This window comes from Tilletiopsis washingtonensis (assembly GCF_003144115.1).
Source record: "Tilletiopsis washingtonensis strain MCA 4186 unplaced genomic scaffold FA09scaffold_15, whole genome shotgun sequence".
In the NCBI taxonomy this organism is placed as follows: Eukaryota; Fungi; Basidiomycota; class Exobasidiomycetes; order Entylomatales; genus Tilletiopsis; species Tilletiopsis washingtonensis.
This window is the reverse complement of record NW_020312012.1, coordinates 1-19,537: the sequence shown is the minus strand read 5'-3', so window position 1 is coordinate 19,537 and position 19,537 is coordinate 1. Positions and strand designations below refer to the sequence as shown.

General features: G+C 71.4%; 6 protein-coding genes across 6 annotated transcripts; 4 read left to right on the top strand and 2 right to left on the bottom strand.

The window, feature by feature from the left end:
- Positions 1 to 4,787: 4,787 nt before the first annotated feature.
- FA09DRAFT_339724 (hypothetical protein) lies at positions 4,788 to 6,629 on the top strand (the record flags this gene model as incomplete). The annotated part of the gene is made up of 6 exons (XM_025744240.1): positions 4,788 to 5,015; positions 5,064 to 5,145; positions 5,199 to 5,601; positions 5,661 to 6,012; positions 6,066 to 6,423; positions 6,478 to 6,629. 6 exons carry the CDS (start codon positions 4,788 to 4,790, stop codon positions 6,627 to 6,629), a joined length of 1,575 nt encoding a protein of 524 aa, XP_025597067.1.
- A 79-nt stretch (positions 6,630 to 6,708) lies between these two features.
- FA09DRAFT_309850 (hypothetical protein) lies at positions 6,709 to 8,036 on the bottom strand (the record flags this gene model as incomplete). Its single annotated transcript, XM_025740616.1, has 3 exons — positions 6,709 to 6,831; positions 6,885 to 7,278; positions 7,332 to 8,036. Coding segments are annotated over 3 exons (1,165 nt in total), but the record flags the coding sequence as incomplete, so codon positions are not given.
- A 714-nt stretch (positions 8,037 to 8,750) lies between these two features.
- FA09DRAFT_320277 (WD40 repeat-like protein) lies at positions 8,751 to 12,419 on the top strand. The gene is made up of 9 exons (XM_025740972.1): positions 8,751 to 9,031; positions 9,359 to 9,460; positions 9,510 to 10,008; positions 10,060 to 10,195; positions 10,260 to 10,432; positions 10,487 to 11,187; positions 11,237 to 12,032; positions 12,142 to 12,193; positions 12,246 to 12,419. The coding sequence occupies exons 1-9, from the start codon at positions 8,905 to 8,907 to the stop codon at positions 12,348 to 12,350; spliced, it is 2,691 nt and encodes an 896-aa protein (XP_025597065.1). The 5' UTR covers positions 8,751 to 8,904; the 3' UTR covers positions 12,351 to 12,419.
- Positions 12,420 to 13,749: 1,330 nt separating this feature from the next.
- On the top strand, positions 13,750 to 15,812 carry FA09DRAFT_67307 (hypothetical protein). The gene is made up of 3 exons (XM_025745770.1): positions 13,750 to 14,490; positions 14,563 to 14,583; positions 14,634 to 15,812. Exons 1-3 carry the CDS (start codon positions 13,828 to 13,830, stop codon positions 15,513 to 15,515), a joined length of 1,566 nt encoding a protein of 521 aa, XP_025597064.1. The 5' UTR covers positions 13,750 to 13,827; the 3' UTR covers positions 15,516 to 15,812.
- FA09DRAFT_67343 (hypothetical protein) lies at positions 15,812 to 16,277 on the top strand. The gene has a single exon (XM_025745771.1). It carries the CDS (start codon positions 15,864 to 15,866, stop codon positions 16,161 to 16,163), a length of 300 nt encoding a protein of 99 aa, XP_025597063.1. The 5' UTR covers positions 15,812 to 15,863; the 3' UTR covers positions 16,164 to 16,277.
- On the bottom strand, positions 15,982 to 18,473 carry FA09DRAFT_330885 (ESCRT-II-domain-containing protein). Its single transcript, XM_025742784.1, has 8 exons — positions 18,419 to 18,473; positions 18,127 to 18,350; positions 17,431 to 17,581; positions 17,241 to 17,372; positions 16,646 to 17,143; positions 16,428 to 16,595; positions 16,123 to 16,371; positions 15,982 to 16,072 (listed from the first exon to the last, which is right to left on the bottom strand). The coding sequence occupies exons 1-7, from the start codon at positions 18,435 to 18,437 to the stop codon at positions 16,259 to 16,261; spliced, it is 1,305 nt and encodes a 434-aa protein (XP_025597062.1). The 5' UTR covers positions 18,438 to 18,473; the 3' UTR covers positions 15,982 to 16,072; positions 16,123 to 16,258.
- Positions 18,474 to 19,537: the final 1,064 nt, after the last annotated feature.

Sequence of the window (19,537 nt, the reverse complement as noted above, 5' to 3'; positions counted from 1 at the left end):
CCTGCAGGCGCGCCCCGCGGCCATGGGCCCGCTCAAGAGCGAGCAGCGCGACGAGCTCTCGCTGCACAGCTGGGCCGCCGCCGCGCCGCCGCGCGCCGACGGCGCCGACGCCGCCATGGCCGGCGGCTGGGCGGCGGGCCCGGCCGCGTCGCCGCACCAGCAGCACTACCAGGCCGTGCCGAGCCACTACTCGGCCGCGCCGCCGCCCGGCGCCCTCTTTACGCCGTACGCCTGGGCGCCGAGCGGCGCGGGCGTCGATGTGGGCCGCGAGGTGCAGCTGGCGCTCGACCGCGGCGGCGGCCTCGACGCCTGGGCCGCCAGCTCGGCGCAGAACGGCTACGGCGACGTGAGCTGGGCGGCCAAGTCGTCGGACACGGATGAGGCGATGTTTGACTCGCTCATCCAGGAGGACAGCTTCGGGTGAGTGTGCGTGTGTCGCGCCATGCGTGGCCGGGCTGACCTCCAGTGCAGGCCCTCGTCCGCCGCATGCTCGGACCACGACGAGTTGCCAGCTGCCAGCACACAGGCACCGGCAGCGACGCCGCACGAGGCCTCCACCGCCGGCTCGCCGCAGGTGGCCGCCACGCCGGCTGCCTCGTCTGCGGCCACGCCCGAGGCCAAGCCGACGCCCAAGCGTGCCGAGCCCAAGGCCGCGCCTGCACCCAGCCGCGCCGCACGGCCAGCATCGAGTAACAACCTGGTGCACACGACCGACTCGGAGCTCGGCTTCTCGGCCTCCGTCGTGGTCAAGCCGCCGAGCGACGAGCTGCGCAACCTGCAGGTGCACGTCCACGGCATCCCGATGAGCGGCGCCAAGTCGCGCGTCGAGACGCAGATTCGCACGCGCATCGAGCTTGTGCGCCCGGCCGGCGGCAGCTCGGCCGCCGCGTCGTCGTCGAGCAGCAGCAGCGCAATCCCGCCGGCGCAGGACGGCAAGGGCCCGACGTCGTGGGAGCGCATCGGCTCGTTCACGCACATCAAGCTGCCGCCGCTGAGCAGCACGAAGCGCAAGTCGAAGAAGCCCAAGGGTGCCGAGGTGCTGCCGGAGCGCACGCTCTTTGTCGACGCCACGGTCGTCAATGCCACGCCGCCGCACGGCCGCGTGCTCGTGTGCAAGGGCTGCCGCACGCGCGAGCGCAAGCGTGCGCTGCGCAAGAAGGAGGTGTTTGACCTGCCGCCGTCGCCGGAAGAGATGCGCAAGCTCGGCGTCGACCCGTCCGCGCCCGACGCCGCCGAGCTGGCGACGGCCAAGATGGAGGAGGAGGAGAAGCAGCGCATCGTGCTCTTCAACTGCGGCGAGTACGTCGACTTTCAGGACGGCAGCTGTGTGCTGCCGACGCGCATCACGTGCTACTGCCGGCACCACCAGGAGAAGATTGGCTTCTGCATCATCTTTACCATGCGCGACTGGCAGGGCAACGTCGTGGCCACGGGCTCGACGCCGCCGGTGCTCATCACCGACGACCACAAGTCGGCTGCTGCGCACGCTGCTGCGGCTGCTGCAGCTGCGGCCGCTGCTGCTCCGCCGGCCGAGACGTCCAAGTCGAAGAGCAAGCCCTCGAGCGGCCCCGTCAAGACGGTCGACAAGCCTCGCCCAAGCCGCGGCCCGTCCGCCGACGCCGATGCGAGCCCGCCGGCGAGTCGACGCTCCTCCACGGCCGCACCACGCAAGACCTCACGTGCCAAGCCTTACGGCGACGCCGCCGACCGGCCCTCACGGCGAGCCGCCAACACTAGCACGGCGAGCAGCACTGCCCTGACGCCTGCTGCCGCCACTGCCGCAAACACACCTGCCGCTGCTCCTGTCGAGTCGCTGAGCCGAGCAGCGAGCATCCAGGGCCCGCGCACGCCGGCCGACGCCTCGTCGCCCGGCTCGACGAGCATCGCCAGCGTGACGTCGCCTGCCGCCGCTACGGCCGCCTGGCAGAGCGCCCACGACGGCTCGCTTTCGCCGACGACCCTGCAGACTGCGCCGCAGAGCGTGCCGTCGTTTGACTTCGAGCGCTTCTTCCGCGACGCCGCAACGGGCCAGGGCGTCGACTCGATCATGGCGCTCGCCGCCAGCTCGATCGCCGCCAATGGGCAGCAGCAGCAGGTTCCGTTCGGCATGCCCATGCAGCCGATGCAGCCGATGCAGCCGATGCAGCCGGCGTTCGAGCCAGCACCCGTGCCGCTGCCGTCGATCTCGAAGCTGATCCCCGGCGAGGGACCCACCACCGGCGGCATCGAGGTCACGATCCTCGGCGAGAACTTCACCGACGGCCTGGTGTGCGTGTTCGGCGACGTGCCGGCGGCCAACACGCGCGTGTGGGCGTCGAACACGCTCGTCTGCCTGCTGCCGCCGAGCTGCAGCGCTGGCCCGGTCGTGGTGGACATCAAAGGCGGCCCGACGCCGCCGCCGTCGGAGCAGCACCGCCCGCTGCAGCTCTTCACCTACGTCGACACGACGGACCGTGCGCTCATGGAGCTCGCGCTGCAAGTCGTCGGCCTGCAGATGACGGGCCAGATGCAGTCTGCGCGGGACGTGGCCATGCGCGTCGTTGGCTCTGGCGGCGGCGCCCAGGCGCAGCAGCAGCAGGCCGGCGGCTCCAACGCCGGCGGCTACCAGCAGCGCGCTCTGATCCCGCGCGATGCGGTCGCCGGCCTCTTCGCCACGGGCACGAGCTCGTCGAGCCGCGGCGCGTCGCAGTCGTTCCAGAACGGCGTGATGCAGTTCCTGGCGCTGCTGGACGTCGAAGTCGATGCGCCCAACGCACGCCGCGACGCCATCCGTCTCGCCAACGCGCAGGGGCACACGCTGCTGCACCTGGCCGTCATGATGGGCTTCCACCGCCTGGCGTACGCGCTGCTCGAGCGCGGCTGCCCGCCCAACGCGCGCGACCACAACGGCATGACGGCGCTGCACTTTGCCGCGCTGCTCGGCCGCATGACGATTGCGCGCATGCTGCTGGCCAACGGCGCCCGGCACGACCTGCGCTCGGCGCTGGGCCAGCGTGCCGTCGACGTCGCGTGCGAGAAGGACCAGGTGGACGTCGAGGCGCTGCTGCAAGAGCACGCAGCGCTGCAGCCGCGCGCGCCGCCGAGCCTGCAGGACTCGGGCATTGCGCTCAGCGACGCCCTCGCCAGCAGCGGCGACGAGGTCGACGACGACAACATCAGCTCGCAGTTCGAAGACGAGTCGGGCGCCTTCACCGAGGATGACGACGAGGAGGAGCAGTCAGACTCGCGCGAACACGACGAGACGGTCACGCCGACGCCGGAGCCGGCTGCCGCCGATGTCAAGCTGCCGCTGCCGTCGGACGTCAAGGAGCCGCTCGACGACAAGCCGGCCCCGAGCGAGAAGGGCAAGGCTGCCGAGGCCAGCAGCAAGGCCGCCGAGGCCGGCGGCGACGCGACGCTGAGCCTGCGCAACCTCATGGCCGCGGGCCTCGGCGACTTTGCGCACCGGCTGCAGCTGCCGGCGCTGCACGACCGCCTGGCGCACATGCACATGCAGATGCCCGCCGTGTCCGTGTTCCACCTCGCGCTGCCCGCGACGCCGAGCTTTATGCCCGCGTGGGCATCAGGCAAGCGCGACGACTCGGGCGCGCCGGCGCCCGAGTGGCTCGAGACGATGGAGCAGGAGCGCACGCGCATCGCCACGCTCTGGCGCAACATCGTCGAGGAGTCGGCGCTCTGGATCAACCCGCTCTACGTGCCGCCGCCGCCGACGTACGAGTCGACACTGGCCGACGCGAGCAGCAGCAGCGGCGGCAGCAGCAGCCGTGCCGAGGCGCAGAGCCGCTTCCCGGCGATCGCGCAGGCGTCGCCCAACTCGCCGCACAAGGCGCGCGCCGCCTCGCCGCGCCCGGCGCCGTCGCCGCGTGCCGCGACGTGGAGCGGCGCCGAGGAGAAGAGCGCGCCGGCGACGGCGCTGCCGCTGCCCGAGGTGCCGGCGGAGCGGCGCACGCGGCGCAGTGCCTCTGCGTCGGACGCCGCCGTCGCCAAGGCGCCCCAGAAGAGCGCGGCGCCGCGCGTGCGCAGCCTGCGCGACGACGCCATGCTGCTGTACTTCTGGCTGCCGGCGCTGGCGGCGGTGCTGCTGGTGCTGCTGTTTGCGTCGCGCGACTCGGTGCTGAGCTTTGCCGACCTGGCGTCGTACATGCCCACGGTGCCGCTGGCCGTGGGTGCGCAGCCGGCGGGCACGCGTGCGCCGCCGGCGACGGGCGTGCTCGGTGCGCCGCTGGCCGAGGCGGCCGCGCGCCTGCTGCGCTGAGCCCAGCCGCAGCGACGGTCCGCTCCTCGATCCACCGATCACCGATCCACCATATCACTGTCCCTTGTCCCTTTCCCCTGTCTCTCCCTGTCACTCGCCTCTGCTCTCCTCATGCTGTACCACCTCGCGCCGGCCATGCACGCTGCTTCCGTCTCCCGCCCCTCTGCGGCCGCAATGTGACCCTGACTCCTCTGCACTCTGTGCTGTGCTGCGCTGCGGCATGGCAGGAAGCGGAAGCGGCTTGTCAGCGTGGGCCGTGCGCGGCGAGGCACCGATGTGCGGGGCAGTGAGATCGGGCGCGGCAGCGGAACGCGCGGCCCGGCGCCGGCATGGCGGCACGGCAGCGCAGCAGCACAAGCGTGCGACCTCGACGCGGGCCTCGCCGCCTCGCCAGCCAGCGTGCCGCACGCCATTGGTCATCGCGGCGCTGCTCCACCAGCATCAGCAGGGTCCCGCCGGCCGCTGCGCACTACAAGAGGCCGCACCTGGCCGCACCGCTTGCCCACCCACCACCCACGCACTCGCACCCAGCATGCGTCTCTTTGCCGCCCTCGCGCTCGCGCTCGCCGCCGCCGCCGCCGCCGCGCCCGCCGCCGACGACTCGGCCGCGGCGCGCCTCGCCGGCTGGCTGCGCCTGCAGCACCACGCCGCGCCCGGCGTGCTCTCGCCCGTGTACGCCGCCGAGCAGCCGGCGCCGCTCGCCGCGGCGGCGAGCGAGCGCACGCTCTGGCACATCATCAACGAGGACGAGCACTTCAAGGTGCGTCGCGTGGCCTGCCTGTGCGGCCATGTGCTCACCTCCACATAGGACCTCGCCCACGTGCTCAACTACTCGAGCATCAGCACCAAGAAGCTGCTCGACGGCGGCGAGCACGGCCTGACGCTGCTGGGTGAGCCGCGCGGTGCAGCAGGCGACCGGTGCATGCGCTCACGCCTGCCGCAGCGCCCGTCAACTGGCACCGCGAGCACCGCGACGCCGCGTTCGGCACGCTCGAGACGGACGCCGCCGCCGCGCCCTTCACTGCCGAGCCGGCCGTGTCGGCCATGACGGTGCTCGAGCAGGCCATCACCGCCATGCACACGCTCGCGGACGGCGACGACGACAAGGAGCGCCGCCGCCGCTTCATCCAGAAGGCCATCGATGCGACGCTGCGCTACCACCTCGTCGCCGCGCCCGGCGGCGAGGGCCTCAAGGCCGACGCCATTGCGCAGAACTCGAGCCTCGCGACGCGCCTGCACGTCGACGGCGAGGCACGCAAGTACGTCGGCGACCTGCTCGCCGGCGAGCCGTTCCGCGTGCGCGCCGGCAAGAGCCTGCTGCCGCGTCCCGGCGTGTACTTCAACTTGTGAGTGGCGTGGTGGGCACTGAGGGCCGCGCAGGAGCTGAACCCTTTGGCACGCGCAGCTACAGCCGCCTCGTCTACCCCGACGTCGAGGCCGCCGGCTCGTCGGTGCTGCACGCCGTGTCGGCGCCGCTCTTCATCCCGCCGTCGATTGTGCAGGCGCTCCTCTTCGGCGAGCCCGACCTCGGCGGCACGACGACGGCCATCTTCAAGCTGCACGCCGAGCGCTTCCTGCGCCTGCCGCACCCGCGCCGCAACGAGTCGAGCGTCTCGCTGGCGCACGCCGCCGTGCTCGGCCAGCTCGTCGACAGCGCCTACCACCACGAGGAGCCACACGGCGACGTCGGCCTCGCCACGGGCACCTTCTTTGCGCCGTCGAACCTGGCCTGGAAGCGCATCCCGCCGATGTTCAAGGTGAGGCGCGAAGTGCTGTGCTGACCGATCGCTTGGCTGACACGTTTCCCCAGGCCTACCTCTTCTCGCCGTGGGGCGAGCGTCTGCTCGGCAAGGTGCTCATGCTGCACTCGCTGCCGTACGATGCCGTCTTCGCCGACGCCATCTACTCGGCCAAGGGCAAGAGCAGCGGCGTGGCCTCGACGGAGGACGCCAGCGCCATTGGCGGCCTCGGCGGCGCCGACGTGCAGACGTACGTCTTCGACAGCGCGCTGCCCAAGATCCACTGCCCGCACCACCACGACCACGTCGCGGCCAAGGAGGAGATGGAGCAGGTCACCGTCAAGGTGTACCGCTACCACATCCTGCCCGGCGGCCGCGGCCCGCTGCAGACGCGCGTCGAGGTGCAGGGCGTCGGCGTGAGCTTCCAGGGTGAGAGATGTGCTGTGCGAGGCGTGCGACGCTGGCTGACGACATGCTCCACAGACATTCCCGCGGCCAACGGCGCGATCCACCTCCTCGACAAGTTCATCATGCCCGCCGGCCACGGCGACGGCAAGGGCGTCTGGGCCGAGGTCGCCGCCGAGTCCACGCGCCACGGCTACGGCGACGGCGCCGCCGCGCTTGCGCTGCTCTAGCCGCCTAGCGCATCCTGTCCGTCCCCTCTCTATCCCCTTCCCGCTGACGTCCATGTAGCGCGGCACCTGAGCAATGAGCCTTGCCGCCGACGAGCGTTGTGGCGTGTTCTCAGCGGTGTATTGCACAGTCTGTCTGCTACAGCTTGCTCTCGCGCGCCGCGGGCCCGTCGTCCTCGGGCACCTGCTCGACGGCCTGGCAGATCTGTGCGGGCCAGTCAGCGGCATGCGGCCGCACGCAGTCCGCTGGCTGCTCACCTTATCGACGGTGCGCACGACCCACAGCGCGCCCTCCTCGGTGCAGAGCCACTGCTGGCCGGCGCCGTGCGCGGCCGGCGCGGCCTTGAGCAGGCCCCAGATGTGGCTCGTCACCTGCGGGCCCACGCCGCCCTGCGCCCGCAGCGCCGCGACGGCGACGAGGCTGGTGCGCAGGCGGCCCACCTCCCACGCCGGCTCCTGCTCCGGCGCCGCGGCAAACGAGGCGGGCGGCGAGAAGAGCGGGCCATACTCGCCGTCGATGATGAAGACGGGCAGGTCGGGGTGCGACTTGCCGAGGATCTTGACGAGCTTGGCGCTGTGCGGCGTGTAGATGTCGTCCCACAGCGCCTCGGCGGCCGCCTGCACGCGCGGCAGGCTGTCGGACGTCACTTTGCTGTGGGAGCGTGAGCGGAGTGGCAGAGCGGGACATGCAGCAGTGCAACGCACCGGCGCGGCGCCGTCGGCAGCGCCTCGGCGAGCTCGGCGTCCTCATCGACGGCCGCACGCAGCGCTGCGAGGTTGTTGATGACCTGTGCGCTCGTGTCAGCAAGCGGAGAGCAGCTCGAGGCGCGCTGCTGCAGCTGCAGAGAGGCAAACGGTCGACGCCTGCTGCTGCAGCGTCCTGTGCCTGGCGCCGTGGCGAAGCCCTGCCTGCCGTCACCACCCGGCGCACACAGCTGCCGCCTGCCGCCGCCGCACCAATACTCTGCCGCCAACTGCTTACGCTCACCTTCGGAATGCCGATGAAGCCGATGCACTTGAGGCCCGTCTCGCGCATGAGCTGCGCGCGCACCAGGCGCTCGGCCAGCGGCAGCGCGGCCGGCACGCTGTGGCGGTGGAAGTCGGCGAGCGGCGCCGAGGCGTTGAGGGTGAGCAGCGTGGCCGTCTGTGGGCGGCACGGTGTGAGCTTGGGGCTGTGGCAGCAGCAGTGAGGATGCCAGCGTGCTCAGCGTGCGGCGTGTGGAGGCAGCGCTGGCTGGGCTGCTCCATGCACCAGCCACCCGGCTCACCCTGCTCGCCGCTGGAGCCCACTCACGGCGAAGCAGCCCCACTCGTGCCACGCGATGTTCTTCTGCTGCGCCTCCTGCTCGATGCCGTGCCACAGCTCGCCGAGGCGGGCACGCGGCGGGCCCGCCAGCGGCCCGGCGCGGCGGCCGGCGGGCAGCAGCGCGGCGCCGCCGCTGGCGCCCGCGGCGCGTGCGGCGGGGTAGAGGCGCTGCTGCAGCAGCGAGCGGAGCGGCGGCGGGAGCGAGGGCATGGCGGGGCGTGGTGGTGGAGGAGCGGCGACCGGCGGCGCGAAGAGGCCGCCTCATGAACCCTCGCCGCCGGTGCGGCTCGGCGCGCGCGTCTTCCCCGCATCGCGGCTCCACCTCCCAGTCCGCCGCCAGCAGCAGCCAGCGTGCCATTCGTGTCCACCTCGAGCATAAGCTCATGCCGCTGGCCGGCCAGACGCCGCATCAGCTGCGGCCATGCCGTGCCTGGCTGCCCCGCAATCGCCCGATCTGTGGGGTGCTGGAGCGAGGGATGTGTCTTGGGCCGGTCGGGCCGGTCACGGGTGCGCGCGCCGCCGATGTGCGGCCGACGGCGCCGAGGGCCGCGCGCCCGCTGCGCCCCGCCGCCGCCTGCCGCCTGCTGCCAAGGCTCGCAAAGGCACAGATGACGCTTGGCGCTTCGGATGCAGCGCAAGGCAAAGCTCATCCGTGATGGTGCTGCCTGCTCGACGTCGCGCGAGGACGGCGGGCGGCGTCGGACGCTCGGCCCGGCGGCGGACGCACGAGCCAAGACGCGCGCGCGCGCGCCGCGGCTCTTCTCGAGGCGCGGCCGCTCCCAGACGCACGACTTTCGAGAGGCAGCCGCATGCTGCTCACCACCACCACCACGCCCGCCTCGCTCCGCCCTTCCGCCTGACCACAGCCTCGCCTCAGCGCCGCACACGCCTGCTACGCCGGCACACCCCGCCCGCGCCGTCTGCTCCGCACCTGCGCAGCCGCGCGGCCGGCCCGCCGCTGCTGCTGCCGCCATGTCGCTCGTCTCGCCCGCGTGGATCGCGCACGACAAGGAGGGCGACGGCGGCACGACGAAGCGCAGCACCATCTTCAGCGTGCACGTGCATCCCGACGGCAGCCGCGTGGCGACGGCGGGCCTGGGTGAGTGGTGCGAGGAGAGCAGAGGGTGATGGGCAGCGGCGGCGGTGCAGGAGGCGCAGGTGGTGGGACGAGGGGCAAGGCCTGTGCACATCGTGGTCATGACCAGCCGGCTGGACGAGCGAGCGTCTCGCTCGTAGCGATGACCAGCCGGCTGGACGAGCGAGAGGTCGCTCGTAGCAATGCCGGCCGCCAGCTTGGACAGCCCGTGCCCTGCTCGCAGGCTAGCGAGGGACTGTGCGCTCCGGCGTTGAGGACAGCAGAGCACGCGGACGATGTCACACTGCCGCTTCTCTCCACCTGCGTTCTGCTTGCTGACTGCATGCACAGACTCCAAGATCCGCATCTGGGCCACGGCGCCCATCCTCGACGCGGCGCTCGAGGCCGACACGAGCGCCAACCGCCTGCTCTGCACGCTCTCGCGCCACACCGGTGAGCTGCGCCGCGCCGCGCGGCACCACATGCGCTGACACGCCGGCAGGCTCGGTGCTCGTCGTGCGCTGGTCGGCGTCGGGCCGCTTTCTCGCCTCGGGCTCGGACGACACGATTGCGCTGATCTGGGATCTCGACCCGACGGGCCTCTCAGGCGGCGCCTCGTTTGGCGCCGCACCGTCCGAGGTCAACATCGAGGCGTGGCGCCCGCACCGCCGCCTGGCGGCGCACGAGTCCGACGTCGTCGATCTGGCGTGGTCGCAGGACCTCGACGACACGTACCTCGCCACCGTCGGCCTCGACTCGGCCGTGTACATCTGGGCCGGCGCGCGGACCGCCGGCGGCGGCGCGTTTGAGCGCATCCGGCGCATCGACTCGCACGCCGGCTTCGTCAAGGGCGTCGTGTGGGACCCGCTCGGCAAGCTGCTGGCGACGGCGTCGGACGACAAGACGCTGCGCATCTGGCGCGTCTCGGACTGGGGCGAGGAGGCCAGCATCACCAAGCCGTTCGAGACGAGTCCGAGCACCGTCTTCTTCACGCGGCCAAGGTGTGTTCCAGGACAGCTCGACCGCTGTGCTGCGTGCTGACACGCCCACAGCTGGTCGCCCGACGGTGCGCATGTGCTCTGCGCCAACGCCATGTCCGGGCCGGTGTTCGTCGCGGCCGTCGCGCACCGCCGCGACTGGAACAGCGACATTTCGCTTGTCGGCCACGAGAACAGCATCGCCGTGACGGTCAGTGGGAAGCAGCTGACGTGCTGCAACCGCGTGCTGACACCAGCCTCGCCTCCCATCCCAGGCCTTCTCGCCCCGGCTGTTCAAGAATCGCAACCCCAACGAGGACGGCCAGCCGTGCACCGTGATGGCGCTCGGCTCGCTCGACCAGAGCGTCAGCGTGTGGATCACTGGCCAGCCGCGCCCGCTGCTCGTGGCGCGCGACGTCTTTGAGCGGCAGGTGATGGACCTCAGCTGGTGCGTGCTGCGCCGCGTGTGTAAGCACACGGCCTGGCTGACATGCCCTCGCAGGTCCTCCGACGGCCTGACGCTCTACGCCTGCTCGGCCGACGGACGCATCGCCGTGTTCATCTTCACCGAGGAGTTTCTCGCGCCGCTCGCCTCGGATGAGGCGCTCGAGGTCGCGCGCCAGTCGTGGGGCTGGCAGAAGACGTCGCGCGCCGCCTCGCAGGCCTCGGTGGCACCGAGCGTGTCGTCGGGCACGATGGAGCGGCCTAACGTGCTGATGGCTCGCAAGCGCGGCGGCGTGCCGCCGGCCTCCAAGGCAGGCGGGCTGCCGGCGCCGGCTGCTGCTCGTCCCGCGCGTCTGGTGCAGGTCATCACGCGCGACGCCAAGGGCCGCCGTCGCATCCGCCCGACGCTTCTGTCCGGCGAAGATTCCAGCGCCGACGACGGCTTTGCGCACCAGGACATGGACATCGACATGTCGATCGGCGCCAGCGCCGCCGATCTCGGCTTCAAGCGCCCGGCCGAGGAGGAGCTGGCCGCCGACGCGCGTCCGCAGCACCGCCAGCGCGACGTCGGACGCACCCTCGGCGGCGAGCTCGCACGCACGGCCGCGGGCCCGGCCGTGGCGCTGCGCGGCGCTACTTTCGCCGGCGGCAGCGTGGCAGCCGACGGTGCACAGATGCTGCCGACGCCCGCGCTGATGAGCGTGTACCGCCGGGAGCGGCCAGAGGGCACGCTTGAGGCGCGCAACTCGGACGGCGCGCGTGAGTGAGGCGGCATGAGATGCGGAGACCCTTGCTCATTGCCCCGCAGAGCCCACGCAGCTCGTCCAGATGGACCCGGCCGGCCGCGTGCTGTGGCTCGATGTGCTCCCCGCGCCGGTGCTGCTTGCAACCAGCACGGCGCAGTTTGCCGCCGCGGCGCTCGACGACGGCTCGCTCGTGCTGTACACGGCCAAGGGCCGCCGCAGCGCGACGCTGCAGCTCGATGCGCCGTGCTACCGGCTCGAGGCGGCGCGCTCAACGCTCGTGGCGGTGACGACGTCCGGCCTCGTGCACCGCTGGGACGTGCCCGGCGACCGCGAGCTGCACCGGCCCGTGTCGCTGCGCGGCCTGCTAGCGCCCGGCGGCGACGCGCTGCTGCAGTTCTGGGTGCACAGCAACGGTGCGCCTGTGCTGCTGCTGCGCAACGAGACGGCCTACACGCTCGACGCGCGCAAGCTGGCGTGGGTGTGCATCGCCTCGAGCTGGTGGGCCGACAGCAGCGCGCTTTGGGACGTGCGCGGGCGGCGCGGCGCCGGCGAGTCGAGTGCTGCGGCGCGCGAGCCCGTCAAGGCGCTCGAGGTCGAGATCAACGACTTGGTCCTATCGCGCGGCACGACGGGCCAGCGTGCGCACGCGGCAGTGCCGGCCGGCGCGCCGGGCGCCGAGGAGCTAGCCGTGTCGTGTGCGCTGCGGCACCTCGAGACGCGCATGCTGGCGGCGACGCTGCTCGACTCGCCGGGCGAGTACCGCGTGCACCTGCTGGCGTATGCGCGCAAGCTTGCCGACGAGGGCATCCGCAACCAGGCCGAGGACCTGTGCAAGAGTCTCTGCGGCCCAGTGTACTAGTGAGTGCTCAGGCCCAGCAGCAGTGTGCAGTGCGGCAGGCCGCGCTCCCATGCTGCTCTGCCACGGTGCCACGCCACGCCGCTGACCGTGCTGACCCCTGCGCCACAGCAAGCCGGGCATGCCCGAGACGTGGGAGCCGACGGTGCTCGGCCTCGCCAAGGTGCGTCTCTGCGCACTCCGCTCACATGCCCCCACGCTCACCCTCCCGCCAGCGCGACCTGCTGGCCGACGTGCTCAAGGCGATGGGCAAGTCGCGCCTGCTGCTCGGCCTCGTGCAGACGTACCAGGAGCTGCTGCGTGCCATTGCGGCGCCGTGAGGCAGCCGTGCCGTGCCGTTCCGTGTGTGTCACCTGTTACCCTGTATCAACCATGCCGTGGCGCATCCCGTGTGAAGTGCGTCGCGAGCTGCGACGCTGCATGCTGCTGCGGCGCACGCATGAAGACGCTGCACCTCCGCCGTTGGCCGGCGGCGCACTGGCGTGGGAGCAGCGCGCCGCCAGGCACGGCACGAGGCGTCGCGCCGCCGCCGCACGCTGCAGGGTGCAAGGGCCCGCTGCAGCTGGGCGCAGCAAGCGCGGTGCGGCGTGGCGCCCTTGCAGGCGCAGGCGGTGTTGATTGGCGTATGCCCAGGGGGCGCCTGCCGGGTGCCGTTCTGGGAGTGCCGCAGCCGGCCGCCTGTGCCGCACCTTGCTGCCTTGCTCGGTGCCGTGCAGCGCTCTGCTGGACAGGTGCAGGCATTCTATTGCGCTTGGCGCGGTGCCTGCGCCGGGCATTCGCGTGACAAAGAGACGAGGGTGCGCGGTGCGTGCCCCTGAGGCACTGAATGCGTGCGGCGCCGGAGCAGCGGAGCAGCGACAGCCGCCGGAGCCGTCGAGGCTGCATCCAGACGAGCAGGGGCAAGACAGGCGCTGATGCTGGCCCTCGTCCGACGCTGCTCGCCTCGCTTCTGCCGTCCGACCACCACCACCGCCCGGCGAGCCCTGCGCCGCCATGCTCTCGTCGCCCGGCGCCGCCAGCAGCGCGCGCTCGCACGCCAGCAGCAGCAGCAGCACGCTCCCGGCCCACGTCACCGCTCCCCTCACGCCCGGCTCCGTCGCGCGCTCGACACGCCCGGCGCGCCACCGCACGCAGCGCAGCGTCGATGCGGCCGCCTCGCGCGAGGGCGACGCGCTGCATGCGCCAGAGAGCAGCACCGCCGCAGCAGGCCGCATCACCGGCAGCGAGCATGGAGTGCATGCCGCAGCAGGCGGCGCCACCGAGGCCCACCTGCACGCCGCACGCAGCACGCTCTGGCACGCCGGCTGGCAGCTCGCACCGCCGCCGCAGCCGCCGCGCCAGCTCAGCCGCTCCGTCTCGCCGCACCAGGCCGGCGCCGAGCGAGCTCGCCATCTGAGCAGCGGCTTACAGGACGACGCCGTCGAGGCGCCGCCTCCGCCGCGGCCGCGCAACCCGCCGCCGGCGCACCTGCTGCAGCGCGTCGCCGTCCAGCACCACCACGCCGCACCCTCCTCGCCGCCCGCCGGCAGCCCGCGCTCGCGCTACACGTACGCCAGCACGGCGCACTCGTCGCTGCCCTCGCCGCAGTCGCCGCCGCTGGCTGACCTGCTGCATGCCTTTCCCGCCGGGCCCGGCAGTGCCTTTGAGACGCCGCGCCCGGCGCCCTCGCCGCCGAGCCGTCAGACGCCGTCGCCGCAGGAGCTGCGCCTCGCACCAGCACTGCCGGTGCGCGAGCGCGTGCCGGCCGCGGGCGTTGGACAGTCGCCGACACGCCCGTATGCGCACGTCTCGGCCACGATGTCACGCCCGCCGCGCACCGTGCCGCGCCCGCAGCCGCCGACGCTCAGCTCGGCCTGGTCGCAGACGCCGCGGCGCGGCGCGAGTCCGCCGCACAGCGCACCGCCGGCCCGCGGACTGCGGCGCCTCTTTCTTCCCGACGAGGCAGCGAGCGCCGGACGCACAGCACGTCGACTGCGGCTGCGGCTCTCTGCCGACTTGGCTCCGACGTCGCGCGTCCCGACGGCCGAGCGTGGCACGCCGGCGCGTGCGGCCGTGTCGTCGCCGCTGCGTGCATCGCAGGCCTCGCCGAGCAGCAAGAGTCCGGCCGTCAAGCTGGCGCTGGCCCGCGCACGGGCACTGAGCGGCGGACGAGCTGAACACAAGACGGCGCCAGCACCGGCGGCGGCGACTCAGCCAGCGATGCCTTCGTCGGAGCGCCACATCCCTCCGAGCACGCCGCCTCGACGTGCTCCGCAGACGAATATCTCGCCGGGCTCGAACCTCAACTTCTCCCGGCCGCTGCCGCCGCTGCCCGACCTGAGCACGCCGCCGCGCGGTGATCCGCCTGCACTGCCGCATGCGCATCGCGGCTTTCTGGCGTCACTCGAGCAGCGCAAGGCGCGCGAGCGCAAGGACCGTCTGCATGCGTGGAGCATCGAGGTGTCGAGCGGCGGCGTGCCGGTGAGTGGAGGGTGCCAAGAGGCCATCTACGGAGGCTGGTGCCGACGGAGGCTGATGCCGTGTACGTTTCAGAGCGTCGCATCGCATCCCTCGGTGAGCAACTCGTGCGAGAGGCTCGGACATCGCTGATCGCAAGTTGGCAGGCCTTCCACGCCGCCGGCTGTACCGTGGCGCAGTTCGGTGCTGCCACCTGGCAGTGCGGCTGCCAGGGCTCGTGGACGGGCCGCAAGAGCTCCTGCTCTCCGCCGCCGTCGCTGGCGCTGCGGCCGCGCGCCAGTGCGCCCGAGCTGCGCAACGAGCTGAGCGCGCAGGCCAAGACGCTGCAGGAGCACGGCGTGCTCATCGAGACACTGGCGCAGGAGGTGGCTGGCCTCGCCGCTGTCGTGCGCCAGCGTCTGGGCGGCGGACGCGAGCTGGGCCGCAGCGCCGAGGCGCTCCTGCAGCCCGAGAAGGACCAGCAGCAAGAGGCGATCGAGTCGGTCACCGCGGAGGGCGAGCGCTGCGATGAGCGGCCCATCTTCGGCCACGACGAGCGCCATGACCCGCGCCATGAGTTCCGCCACGACCTGCACGACTTTCCCCGCTCGTGCTCGCCGGGCCACCAGCGCACACGCTCAGACGCCTCGGCGTCGTCACTCTCATCGCACGGCACGTTCCTCTCGCCCGAGCGCACGATGCAAGGCCCGTGGCGACACGCACGCAGGGACACGCACGAGAGCGCCTCGACGATGGCCACATCGCTGGGCGATGATTCGCCATCTCGCCTGCAGCGCGCCGTGCCTTGCTGCGGCTCGCACGCGCTCAAGGGGCACTGGTGCGAGCGCAGCCCTCGCCGCGCCGTCAGTCCGCCGCCGCCGCCGCCGGCTGGGCCTGCTGCCGCCTCTCAGGCATCGCTGTGGTCGACGTCCACGACGCGCCCGCGCACCACGTGGACGGTCGACTCGCGTGCGCTGGACGCCGAGCATGCCTGGCCGCCGCCGCCACTGCTGCCTCCGCGCGGCTCGAGTCTCGGCCTACGAGACTGAACGATCACTACACAGCTCTGTCACCAATGGCATTCGTGCCCCATCACACTGCGCTGGCCTCGAGCGCGGCGTTGGGCACGAGCCCAAGCTCGCGCAGCGTCTTGCTTGCGTCGCTGCCGCTGAACGTCTTGCGCGGGAACGTCGTGGAGAACTGGCGCGCGTGTGAGCGTGCGCGGCGTGCAGAGATGCGCGCGTCGGAGAGTCTTACCTGCAGAGAGCCGCTTGCCTTGCCGGCGTCGAGCAGCGCCTTCTCGAGGTCGCGCAGCGTGCTGTCCGCGCTGAGTGTGCCTGTGCCACGTGTGAGCATGCGATTAGCAGCACGGCAACGCACTCGACGCACCCATCCACATGCCGCCGGGCGCACGCACGCGCAGGCGCGCCTCGTTGGCCGTGCTCGCCGCCGGGGCTGCTGCGGCTGCCGGCTTCGAGACGGCGACTGGCGCGCTCTCGCTGGTCGGCAGCGTGCCGTCGCGCAGGGCCTTTTCGCGCGCAGTGCGGGCAGCGCGCTCGCGCTTGTCGGCCTCGATCTGCTCGCGCACGCGGCGCTTCGCCTCGGCCTGCAGGAGGGTCAGATGCTGTGCCGTAAAGGGGCAAGTTCGGCGCTCACGTCTGCCTTGGCCTCGGCCTTGCGCTTCTCGGCCTCCTTGATCGCCTCTGAGGAGTGGATGGTGAGATGGGTGCCTCCGCCGCGAGCGCTCGCCCTGCCCGCCTTCTCCTCTGCCCGCCAGCACCTCGTGCTGCGCTCAGACGAACTTGACACCCTCCCCGTCTGCGCCGCCGAACACCTGCGCCTTGCCTGCGCGCACGAGCACGTCGAGCGCACGGCGCAGCAGCGCCTCGGGCATCCCCGCAAAGTCTGTGCGTGCGTCAGCGCTCATGTGCAGGGCCTCGGCTGCGGCGGCTGCCACTCACCCGCCTCGTCGCCCTCGAGGATCTCGAAGAACGTCACGATGCTGCGCGACTGGCCCGTGCGTGCGACCCAGGCCGCGAGGCGCTCGGCCCACTCCTCGGGACGGCGCCAGTAGATCATGGCGCGCGTCGGCGGAGGGGTTTTGCGAGGCGGGTCCCAGACGGCGTCGCCTGCGCAGGGTGTCAGCAGCGAAAGCGCCACACGGCACAGCACGACTCACCCTCGCTGACCATGACCTCGAGCACCCGCCGCGTGGCAGCCTCGCTGAGCGAGCGCCCCGCGAGCGTGCTCCGCAGCAGGCCGTCGGCGCCGGCGCGCTCCCAGCTGCCGGCGGCGTCGAGGTGCCACACGCGGTGGTGCGCGCACCACGCGCGGATGAGACGCGACCAGTGCGCCGCCTGCGACGCCCACGTCGCCGCGTTGGGCTGTGGCGTGAAGAACGGCGGGAAAGCGTGCAGCGCGGGCAGCACGAAGCCGGACGGCGTGTTCGATGGGCCTGGTGCGGACGAAAGGGCAGAGGACGGCGCAGCGGGGGACAGTGCCGAGGAGGACAGTGCAGAGGACGAGACGAGCGGCGGCAGTGCCGGAGACGGCGTCGAGCGCGACGGCGTGCCGGCAGCCGAGCCCAGCGCCGAGCGCGACGGCGTGCCCGACGCCATTGGCGTGCCCAGCGCCAGCGCCATGTCTGCCATGTCGAAGCGGGTCCCGGGCGCCCCATCTGCCGCGTGTCAGCGCATGCCGCACACCGCACACGGCGCACTCACCGGCGTGCGCCTCGCCGCCGCCGTCGCCAGCCACGACGCCGCGCGACTCACCTTTCTTTTGCATCTCCTCGCGCAGCTCGCCGAGGTCCTGCCCGGCCTTGCGGCGGATCTTCTCGTTGGCTTTGCTCTCCTCGGCGGACTCTTTGGCCTGCAGGGCGCGCTTCTGCTCGAGCTTCGCGCGCACTGAGCGGAGACATGGTCAGCGGCGGGACGGGCGCGTGCTGTGAGCAGCCCGACTCACTCTCAGCGAGGCGCGCGCGCTTCTCCTCCTCCGTCAGCGGCTTGACCTCCTCGGTGCTCTCCTCGAAGTTGGTGTGGCCGCTCTTTTCGGCGTGGAATGAGGCGAACGCGGCGGACTTGAGGATCTTGCCGCACTCGAGGCACTTGATGGACTGGACAGAAGGGTTAGTGGAGGGGCGAGTGCGGCAGTGCAGACAAGTGCGGCAAAGCTGAGTGCGGGACTGCGCAGGTGGCGCTCTCCTCGACACCCGACGAGCGGTGTAAGGGTGCAAGTGCTTCGGCTGCGACGAGTGCCAGCCACGGGGTGCTGTGAAGCGTGCCCAGACGTACAGCACGGCAGGCCCAGACAGCTGCAGAGCAGGCGCCGCCTGGCTTCACGCGCAAGCGTCACAGCGTTCAACACACGCAGCGCATGCATCGAGTCTCTGCACGGCAACTCATCACCCGCAGTGCGCTGCAGCCCGTCGCGGAACCTTCTACTGCCGGGCGTCGCCGTCGCCTCTGCCGCTGCCCGTCGCAGCCGAGCTCCCTTCACCTCGCGCGCGGCACCCGAATCGTCGCCACAGCAGGACGGACTCGACTCTGACGCATCCTTGACACCTTGTGCCGCAGCGCTCCAGCCGCCCCCCTTCATCCCCTGCCGCAGCGCGCCGCAACTCGCCGCCGCACGCCGGATCGGCCCCTCCTGCCCGCTCACCTTGGCCTCGCCCGCGCCGACGATCATCTCCTCCTGCGCGCCGGCGCCCTTCTTGCCGAGCATGTCCGCCAGCGCCTCCTGCTCCTCGTCGTCGTCGTCGCCGGCCGCGGGCGGCGTCTCGCCGGCGTGTGCCAGCAGGTGGTCCATCGCCGGCTGCAGCCCGGCGTTGCGCGTCGCACGCAGCGCCCACTCGATCGACGCCGGCGCGAAGCCCATGCTGAGGACTGCGAGGGGCGGGCAGGCGTGAGAGGTGAGCAGGTGTGTGATGCGGTGCAGCCGAGGCGGCACGCACGGGTGTCGCGGTCGGACATAGCGGCGGCAGGGCGCAGGTGGTGGAGGTGATGACGGTCGCGGGCGAAGGCGCACGGGCCAGAGCAGGGCAGGCGTGTCGTGCGCGCCAGTCGGGGCTCGCTTACGTGATGGCGCTGCAACGCCTCCACTCGGAGTCTCAACCTCTCAGCCTTGCCCCTGACAAATCTGCGTTTCTGTCTGCAGGACAGCAGAGCAGCAGAAAGTCATGTGGCAGCCTGACAGGGAGCAGCATGGAATGGCAGAGACTGTGGGCAGCGGCAGCTGGCGGCAAAGCAGACCTATTTTGGGCAACAGCAATTGCCAGGCACATGTTGGCATGGCACGCATCATGCTGCTGACCAATGCTGTGGCCTTTGAGGACCAAATGGCGTGCAGCACGCTGCTTGACGCCGTCTACTTGGAGCTTCTGCAGCAGCACAACACCTTTGAGACGTGGCTTGGTCAGCGCCGCCGCCAACAGGCGTTGGCCACATTGTCTGCATTGGTCTTTGGCAAGCGCGCCCGCAGACCAGAGGGCAGCAGCTTGCGCAGCGGCGCCAGCAGCCTTGTTGTTGCTGAAGGCAAGCACCAGTCGCCAGAGCAGCTGTTTCAACCGTAAAACATGAGAGTCATGGGCGCGCCTGCTGCGTGCTGGCGCCCGCTGCAAGGCTTGGTGTGAAGTGCCCATGCAGAAGCAGCAGAGCACACAGGCAACAGCTGCACAATCTAGCAATACACCCCAGCATTGTGCACAATCATGTCTGCATCCAGCATGAATACAGCAATGTTGTTGCTCTTGAAGATCCTGCAAGAGGGAAGTCAAGCAGCTCTGTTGTTGCTGCAAACAAGCCTGCAAATGAGAAATTGAGCAGCTCAGAAGATCAAGCAGCTGGCCTCATCAAGAACAATGTTCAAGCACTTGGCAACACTCAAAGCCCATACGCCCTGGGCATTCTCATCCACAAGAGAATGCAGAGGCCCAGTCCCACCCCTCCTTCTTGTTTGTCAGGCCAACAGTGAGGCTCAGGGTTAGGGTTAGGGTTAGGGTTAGGGTTAGGGTTAGGGTTAGGGTTAGGGTTAGGGTTAGGGTTAGGGTTAGGGTTAGGGTTAGGGTTAGGGT

What these genes read in the sequence shown, in the direction of transcription:
- FA09DRAFT_67307 (XM_025745770.1), top strand. Translation starts at nt 13,828, where the DNA reads ATGTCACGCCCGCCGCGCACCGTGCCGCGCCCGCAGCCGCCGACGCTC. An exon ending in TGTCGAGCGGCGGCGTGCCG is followed by an intron (nt 14,491 to 14,562) that starts GTGAGTGGAGGG and finishes TGTACGTTTCAG; the next exon opens with AGCGTCGCATCGCATCCCTC. An exon ending in GCGTCGCATCGCATCCCTCG is followed by an intron (nt 14,584 to 14,633) that starts GTGAGCAACTCG and finishes GCAAGTTGGCAG; the next exon opens with GCCTTCCACGCCGCCGGCTG.
- FA09DRAFT_67343 (XM_025745771.1), top strand. Translation starts at nt 15,864, where the DNA reads ATGCCGCCGGGCGCACGCACGCGCAGGCGCGCCTCGTTGGCCGTGCTC.
- FA09DRAFT_320277 (XM_025740972.1), top strand. Translation starts at nt 8,905, where the DNA reads ATGTCGCTCGTCTCGCCCGCGTGGATCGCGCACGACAAGGAGGGCGAC. An exon ending in CACGCTCTCGCGCCACACCG is followed by an intron (nt 9,461 to 9,509) that starts GTGAGCTGCGCC and finishes ACACGCCGGCAG; the next exon opens with GCTCGGTGCTCGTCGTGCGC. An exon ending in CGGTGCTCGGCCTCGCCAAG is followed by an intron (nt 12,194 to 12,245) that starts GTGCGTCTCTGC and finishes CCCTCCCGCCAG; the next exon opens with CGCGACCTGCTGGCCGACGT.
- FA09DRAFT_330885 (XM_025742784.1), bottom strand. An exon ending in CGAGGAGATGCAAAAGAAAG is followed by an intron (nt 17,144 to 17,240) that starts GTGAGTCGCGCG and finishes GACACGCGGCAG; the next exon opens with ATGGGGCGCCCGGGACCCGC. An exon ending in CGAGGTCATGGTCAGCGAGG is followed by an intron (nt 16,596 to 16,645) that starts GTGAGTCGTGCT and finishes CACCCTGCGCAG; the next exon opens with GCGACGCCGTCTGGGACCCG.